Source organism: Leptonychotes weddellii, chromosome 13 (assembly GCF_054177405.1).
Source record: "Leptonychotes weddellii isolate Sample4059 chromosome 13, ASM5417740v2, whole genome shotgun sequence".
NCBI lineage: Eukaryota > Metazoa > Chordata > Mammalia > Carnivora > Phocidae > Leptonychotes > Leptonychotes weddellii.
Window position 1 is genome coordinate 75,059,282 of NC_138381.1, and position 8,428 is coordinate 75,067,709.

The 8,428-nt window shown below is 39.5% G+C and overlaps 1 protein-coding gene across 2 annotated transcripts in view; it reads right to left on the reverse strand.

Annotated features, from left to right (window-relative positions):
- The window catches only part of ANAPC5 (anaphase promoting complex subunit 5), a 41,477-nt gene that overhangs the window by 2,838 nt on the left and 30,211 nt on the right, over nucleotides 1-8,428 (reverse strand). For both annotated transcript variants that reach the window (XM_031031932.2, XM_006736963.3), the window contains 3 exons: nucleotides 7,274-7,395; nucleotides 6,723-6,830; nucleotides 6,492-6,639 (listed from right to left, as the gene is read on the reverse strand). In XM_031031932.2, the coding sequence (XP_030887792.1) occupies nucleotides 6,492-6,639; nucleotides 6,723-6,830; nucleotides 7,274-7,395 (378 nt within the window). The remainder of the gene's footprint in view (nucleotides 1-6,491; nucleotides 6,640-6,722; nucleotides 6,831-7,273; nucleotides 7,396-8,428) is intronic.

An 8,428-nucleotide genomic window follows, 5' to 3' on the forward strand; every position in this document is an offset into this window, starting at 1 on the left:
TTAAAGATGTGTTATTTGAGTTCTATATATTTATGAATCTTCTAGATTCCCTTCTATTATTGATTTCTAATTTTATTTCATGTGATCAAAGAAGATACTTTGTATGATTTCAGTCTTTTAAAATTTAGAGTGTTCTTTTGTGACATAACACATGATCTATCTGGAAGGTGTTCCACGTGCACTTGAGAAGAATATGCGTTCTGCTGTTGTTGGGTAGAGTGTGCTCCCTCAGGTCATGATCCCAGGGTCCTGGGATGGAGCTCCACAATGGGCTCCCTGCTCAGCAGAGTCTGCCTCTCCCTCTCCCCCTCCCTTCCCCGCCCCCCTCATGTGCTCTCCTCTCTCTCTCAAATAAATAAATAAAATCTTAAAAAAAAAAAAAAAAACACAACCCAGAAACTAAAAAAAGAGCAAACTACATCCAAAGCTGACAGAGGCAAGGAAATAATAAAGATTAGAGTGAAAATGAACAAAACAGGGGGTGGGAGGATAGGGTAACTGGGTGATGGACATTACGGAGGGCACATAATATAATGAGCACTGGGTATTATATAAGACTGATGAATCACTGACCTCTACCTCTGAAACTAATAATACATTAGATGTTAATTAATTTAATTTAAATTTAAAAAAGAAATTTAAAAAAAGAAAAAAATGTTGACACATTAAAAAAAAAAATGAACAAAACAGAGAAAAGAAAAACAATAGGATCAATGAAACTAAAAGCTGGTTCTTGGAAAAGATCAAGAAAATTAACAAACTGTTAGCTAGACTGACCAAGAAAAAAAAAGAGAGAAGACTCAAATGACAAAAATCAGGAATGAAAGCAGGGAGTTAACTAATAACCTTACAGAAATAAAGAGGATTATATGAGGATACTATGAACAATTGTATGCAAAAAAATTAGATAAATTAGATATAATGAACAAATTTCTAGAAAGATACAAAATTACCAAAACTGACTCAAGGAGAAACAGAAAATCTGAATGGGGGGGCACCTACGTGGCTCAGTCAGTTGAGCATCTGACTCTTGGTCTCAGCACAAGTCTCGATCTCAGGGTCCTGAGTTCAAGCACTGCGTTGGGCTCCACCCTGGGTGTGGAACCTACTTAAAAAAAAAATCTGAATGGACCCTTAACAAGTAAAGACACCGAAGAATCAGTAACCAAAAAAACTTCCAAAAAAGAAGAGCCCAGGACCACGTGGCTTCAATGGCAAATTCAAGAAACATTTAAAGAAGAATTATCACCAATCCTTCTCATTCTTCCAAAAAAACAGAAGAGCAGGGAACATTTCTTAACTCACGTTATGAGGCCACTATTACCCTAATATCAAAACAAGATAAAGATATCAAAAGAAAAGAAAACTATAGACCAATATCCCTTATGAAAACAGATGCAAAATACTAGCAAACCAAATCCAACAGCATATTAAAAGGATCATACACCATAACCAAGTATGATTTATCCCAAGAATGCAACAGTAGTTCAATATGCAAAAATCAATGTAAAACACTATATTACTAGAAAAAAGGGAAAAAAACCACACGATCTACTCAATTGAAACAGAAAAAACAAGGACGCCTGGGTGACTCAGTAGGTTAAGCGTTTGCCTTCGACTCAAGTCATGATCCCAGAGTCCTAGAATCGAGTCCCACATCAGGCTCCTTGCTCAACGGGGAGCCTGCTTCTCCCTCTGCCTGCCACTCTCCCTGCTTGTGCACTCGTGCTCTCTCTCTTTCTCTCTGACAAATAAATAAAATTAAAAAAAAAAAAAAAAAAGAAACAGAAAAGACATTTCACAAAAACCCAACACTTTTCATGATAAAAACATTGAGGAGTAGAAGGGAACTTCCTCAACCTAATACTGATGCATCAATGAAAAACCCACAGCTAACCTCATGCTTAACAATGAAAGACTGAAATCATCCTCCTAAGATCAGGGGCAAAAACAAGGATGTACACTCTTGCCACTTCTATTCAGCACTGTTCTGGAAGTTCTACACAGGCCAATTAGGCAAGAAAAAGAAATGAAAGACATTCAAATTGGAATGTAAGAAACACTCTCTGTATTTGCAGATGACATGATCTTATATATAGAAAACTCTAAAGAATTCTCAAAAACCTGTAACAGGTATTAAACAACTTCAGCAAAGTTGTAGGATGTAAGATCAATATACACTAGCAATAAACAATCCAAAACTGAAATTAAATTTTTTATAAGTTTTAAGAAGTATTTTATTTATTTATTCGAGGCAGGGGAGGAGCAGAGGGAGAGGGACAAGCAGACTCCGTGCTGAGCACGGAGCCCAATGCAGGGCCCAATCCCAGGACCCCGAGATCATTATCTGAGCCGAAACCAAGAGTCAGATGCTCAACCAACTGCACCACCCAGGAGCCCCTCTTACTTCCTGATTTTAAATTTAATACAAAGAGGGTACCTGGGTGGCTCAGTTGGTTGGGCGACTGCCTTCAGCTCAGGTCATGATCCTGGAGTCCCTGGATCGAGTCCCGCATCGGGCTCCCTGCTCAGCGGGGAGTCTGCTTCTCCCTCTAACCCTCCCCCCTCTCATGTACACTCTCTCTCTCTCTCATTCTCGCTCTCTCAAATAAATAAATAAATCTTTAAAAAAAGATAAATTTAATACAAAGATACAGTAATCAAAACAGTATGGTACTGGCATAAAGACAGATATATAGATCAAGAATAGAGTGCAGAAGATATGTTAAGAAAAAAAAAAAAAAAGAAGAAGAAGAAGGTAGCGGGAGGGGAGGAATGAAGCGGGGGAAATCGGAGGGGTGGACGAACCATGAGAGAAGATGGACTCTGAAAAACAAACTGAGGGTTATACAGGGGAGGGGGGTGGGAGGATGGGTTGGCCTGGTGGTGGGTGTTGAGGAGGGCACGTTCTGCATGGAGCACTGGGTGTTGTGCACGAACAATGAATCATGGAACACTTCATCTAGAACTAATGATGTAATGTATGGGGATTAACATAAGAATAAAAAATAAATAAAAAAAAGAATAGAGTGCAGAAATAAACCCATATATCCATGATCAATATTTTTGACAAGGGTGCCAAGGCCATTCAATGGGAAAAGAACAGTCTCTTCAACAAGTAGTGCTAGGACACCGGGATATCCATATGTGAAAAATAAAGCTGGATTCCTACCTCACACCATACACAAAAATTAACTCAAAATGGATCAAAGATATAAATGTAAGACCTAAGACTATTAAAACCCTATTCAGCAGGGGGCGCCCGGGTGGCTCAGTTGGTTAAGCGACTGCCTTCGGCTCAGGTCATGATCCTGGAGTCCCGGGATCGAGTCCCGCATCGGGCTCCCTGCTCGGCAGGGAGTCTGCTTCTCCCTCTGACCCTCCCCACTCTCATGTACTCTCTCTCATTCTCTCTCTCTCAAATAAATAAATAAAATCTTTAAAAAAAACCCAAAAAACCCTATTCAGCAGGAAGAAGTTACAGAAGATGAGACCTTCCACCTTCAACAACCTTAAAGATTTAAGGTCAGGGCGCCTGGGTGGCTCAGATGGTTAAGCGTCTGCCTTCGGCTCAGGTCATGATCCCAGGGTCCTGGGATCGAGGCCCGCATCGGGCTCCCTTGCTCCTTGGGAGCCTGCTTCTCTCTCTCTCTCTCTCTCTGTCTCTCATGAATAAATAAACAAAATCTTTAAAAAAAAAAAAAGATTTAAGGTCAAAATTGTTCATGGGGGAAATGATGAGGGAGCAAAAGCCTGGCTGAAGACAAAGCATAAGCTGATACCCTGCAACCTCCGCCCACCCCCCACTCCTGGGTGGGACATGTGTGACATTCTTCCAGGAATCTCCCAACTATCTTAATGTTAATGCCTTGCTAGAGGGGAAAAACAACCTTAACTTGACAATGGCAAGGCCTCCAGTATCTTGAAGGTCCTCCTTAGCATATGAAAGTTCTCTTGAAACCTCCCTTTTCCTTACCTCCCACAACCCCAGAGTATATAATCAGCCACCCCTCACAACCCACGCAGCAGCGGCTCTTTCTGCCTACGGGTCCTGTCCCCGAGCTTTAATAAAATCACTTTTTTTGCACAAAAAACCCTTACAAGGAAATATAGGTATAAATCTTCATGAACTTGGATTATGCAAGTTTCTTTTTCTTTCTTTCTTTCTTTTTTTTAAAGCTCCCACTTACTTATTTGAGAGAGAGAGGGAGAGAGAGCATGAGAGGGGAGAGGGTCAGAAGGAGAAGCAGACTCCCTGTGGGACTCAATCCCAGGACTCCAGGATCATGATCTGAAGGCAGTTGCTTAACCAACTGAGCCACCCAGGTGCCCGTAAGCAACAGTTTCTTAAGGAGAATACCAAAAGCATAAGCAACAAAAGAAAAAAAGGATGTATTGGATTTCATTGAAATTAAAAACTTTAGTGCATCAAAGGTCATGATCAAGAAAGTGAAAAGACAACCCAGAGAACAGAACATACTTGCAAATCATCTATCTGATAAGGGTCTAGTACTCAGAATATACAAAACAATCTTATAACTGAACATCAGAAAGACAATAACCCAACTGAAAAATGGGTAAAGGACTTAGATGTCTCCAAAGAACATATACAAATGGCCAATAAGCACATGAAAAGATGCTCAATATCATCAGTTATTAGAGAAATGCAAATCAAAACCACAATGAGATAGAACTTTACACTAGGTTGGGCATAATAAAAAAATGGGAAATAACAAGTGCTGGCAAGGACATAGAGAAACCAGAATCTTCATACATTGCTGGTGAGACTATAAGATGGTGCAGTCACTGTGGAAAACAAGTTTGGTGGTTCCACAAAAAGTTAAACATGATAATTCTATCATATGACCCAGCAATTCTACTCCTAAGTGTCTCCAAGAGAAATAAAAACATATATCCACACAAAAACTTACATATGAAGTTAAAAGCAGCTATTCATAATAGCTTACCCAAATGTCCATCAGCTGATGAATGGATAAATGAAATGTAGTCTATCCATCTAATGAAGTATTATTCCTCCATTAAAAGGCATTGACACCTGCTACAACATGAATGAATCCTGAAAACATTACGCTAAGTGAAGAAGCCAGACTACATAAGGCCAGATATTGTATGATTCCATTTATATGAAATATCCAGAATAGGCAAACCCACAGAGGCAGAAAGTAGATTGAAAGTAGGTTGCCAGGGGCTCAAGGTGAGGGGGAAATGGGGGTGACTACTTAATGGGCACAAGGTTACTCTTCGGAGTGATGAAAATATTCTGGAATTAAATGGTGTCGATGGTTGCAAAACACTGTAAATATTCTTAAAACCACTGAATTGTGCCCTTTAAAATGATTAAAACGGTAAATTTTTTATGTGAATTTTATCTTAATTAAGAAAAAATCACTAGAGGGGCGCCTGGATGGTTCAGTCGGTCAAGCATCTGCCTTCAGCTCAGGTCATGACCCTAGGGTCCTGGGATCGAGCCCCACATCGGGCTCCCTGCTCAGTAGGCTCCCCACTTCTCCCTCTCCCACTTCCCCTGTTTGTGCTGTCAAATAAATAAATAAAATCTTAAAAAAAAAGAAAAGAAAAAATCACTAGAGAAGTTGGAAAGGAAAACATTAGATTCCTGTGCTCCTTCCATAGAGATTCTGACTCCATGCATTCAAGGCAAGGCCAGATATATAGATATTTTTTAAATCTTCCCAATTAACTCTAATGCATGGTTTGGGGAATCTCTGCTTTAAGTTAGTAAATTCCTCTAGTGCAAGTGAGTTCAAAATGCATTCATTCACTAAATATTTATTAAAAGCCTACTATGTGTACATCTTACTCTGTACCAGAGATCACAGCAGGGAGAAAACAAAGTCCCTTTCTCAAAAGCCTTTATATTCCTCAGGGGGAGACAGAAAGCAAACATAAAATACAATTTAATTTCCAAAAGCTTTCAATGAACACACAAATTCCTCATTTCTTTATTTATCCCCTTATTAATCAAGCATAGCTCTGGGCCAGCTAAATCATTAATATGATGCTAGTGTCCTCAATGAAAAGGTACATCCCCTTTCTTAAAGATGCCAGTGCCACTGGGAGTGGTCAGCTTGCCATGCAGTTCACAGCTTCAGACTTCCATGGGGGGCTTGACGACGAGACTACATTCCCAGACTTCAATATTAAGAAGTCAAAGCTCATTATTATCCTTTTCAAAACCAAAAAGTAGTAACAGACTCACCAGTTCTTGAGCACAAATATGTGCTACAAAAACAGAGATCGGGGCGCCTGGGTGGCTCAGTTGGTTAAGCGACTGCCTTCGGCTCAGGTCACGATCCTGGAGTCCCGGGATCGAGTCCCGCGTTGGGCTCCCTGCTCGGCGGGGAGTCTGCTTCTCCCTCTGACCCTCCTCCCTCTCATGCTCTCTGTCTCTCATTCTCTCTCTCTCAAATAAATAGATAAAATCTTTAAAAAAAAAACAGAGATCAGCTTACCTGAGCAAAAGCCAAGTTCAGCACTGTTTCGGAGGCCAAGTACTGTAACCGGTACTCCTTGGAGAGGGCCAGAGCCTGCAGGAGCACGGGCAATGCGATGGTGGGGGAGGACGATCGCCAGTACAGCTCTGCGACAGATAACAGGACACTGCCCACAAAGAGAAAGACATGGAATGAGAATATCCGGCACAAAGGTCCACCTACAGCAGATGCTTGAGAGACCTCCCTTACCTGATCACCATTTCTGTGTTCCTGATTTTCTGACAATGAATCAACAATTTTTGTAAAAGCTTGTGCGCCTCTGACATTTGGTTCTGAGCTTGTAGTACAATTGCTTTCCTGACACAGAAACAATATAAACAAAATGGTTATGCTGATGTTTTGTAAGTCAAGTCGCTTTGAGGGTTAGAGTCTCTATTTCCTTAATTAGACTGTGAACCTCCCACAGGGAAGAACTTTGCCTGATATAATTTTTGTTAAAAGAGGAAAAAAAGTGTGTGTGTGTATAAGCACATGTGTATACACCTACCCACACACACACATGCAAGAACAAAAAAGTCTGGAATTATCGGTATCAGAACGTTAGCGATTATCTCTGGGTGATACTTATTTTGTCCATTTTACTCATCTGTATTTTCTAATTTCCCAGAATAAATAGGTAATAAATAGGAAAAGAAGTTTTTTCCTAAGTTAAAATTAATACATTAACTTTAATTAAACAAGTAAGAATAAAGGCATTTGAGAATCACTTCATCCTGGGGTTGGAGTTTTCAGTCTCTTACCTGTATACACCCTCTATGCTATTAAGAGCTGTGATTCCTGTAACAAGTGAATCAGCCAAATGGTATTTACCATCATTCATTGCTCTGTCAAACTGTATTTTTTGATCACATAGCATCCATAACTAATAAGAAAAAAAAAAAACAAGAACAAAATGGCAAGGGTTCACCTCGTTATTCAACAGAAATATAAAAATATTTTGGCTTGCTTAGCAAGTATTCTTACAATTCATACACATTTTTTTGAGATTTAAAATTTTTTTAATAAATATTTCAAGGATGTGAAAAAGCACTAAGAATAAAAAAAACACATGTGTGCCAATCACCAACTTTGTCAAATCACAATTTTGCTTTATTTGCTTCAGATACTATCACACACTATTGAAGTTCTTTGCAAATTCCATTCCCCTCTTTCTTTGCCCAAAGTAAGCACCGGATTTAATGTTTATCACTCTCATTCATGTTTTTATACTTCTACAGCATATATTCTTACCCTTAAACAATGTATAGTATGATCCCATATTTTTTTTTCTAATAAAAATTCGAAGGATTTTTGATTTCCAAGCTTTCTGAGAAAGAGAAGTCAATGCAACCAACAGAAAATTAATAAATTTACAACAAGCTTAAGTAATTTTGTTACATAAATTAACCCATTTATTATAGGCTAGCAGTGTTTCAACTGATAGAGCTTCTACCCCGTCTTTCACTTTCGATTCCTTCAGATGTTCCTGTGAGGGCAGAAGTGGTGCTGTAAGTCAGGGCCACCTCCCCACCCCCAGCTGCGGTTTACATGCAGGAACCACAGGTGTCAGATCCCCACAGCTCCTCTTTTCATCTTGGTTTTGCCACAGAAGGAGCAAGTTTCCTTGGCATGCTGGCTTATTTCAGTCTTGCTCACCATTTTCCTGAGGGAGGCACCATAACGGGGTCCGATATGTACCAATGATTCCAACCTTCTTGGTGCATTTAGCCCAGAGAGTAATCTTGTACGTTTTTAAATTTTGTATATAGTAAATACTATCATACTCTATGTATCCTTTGACAACTTGCTCAACATTATTTTTCTGGGACTTACACATGTTCATACAAGTAGCTCTAGTTTATCCTTTTCACTGATGAATAGTTTTCAATTACATGAATATGCGACAACTTATCCAT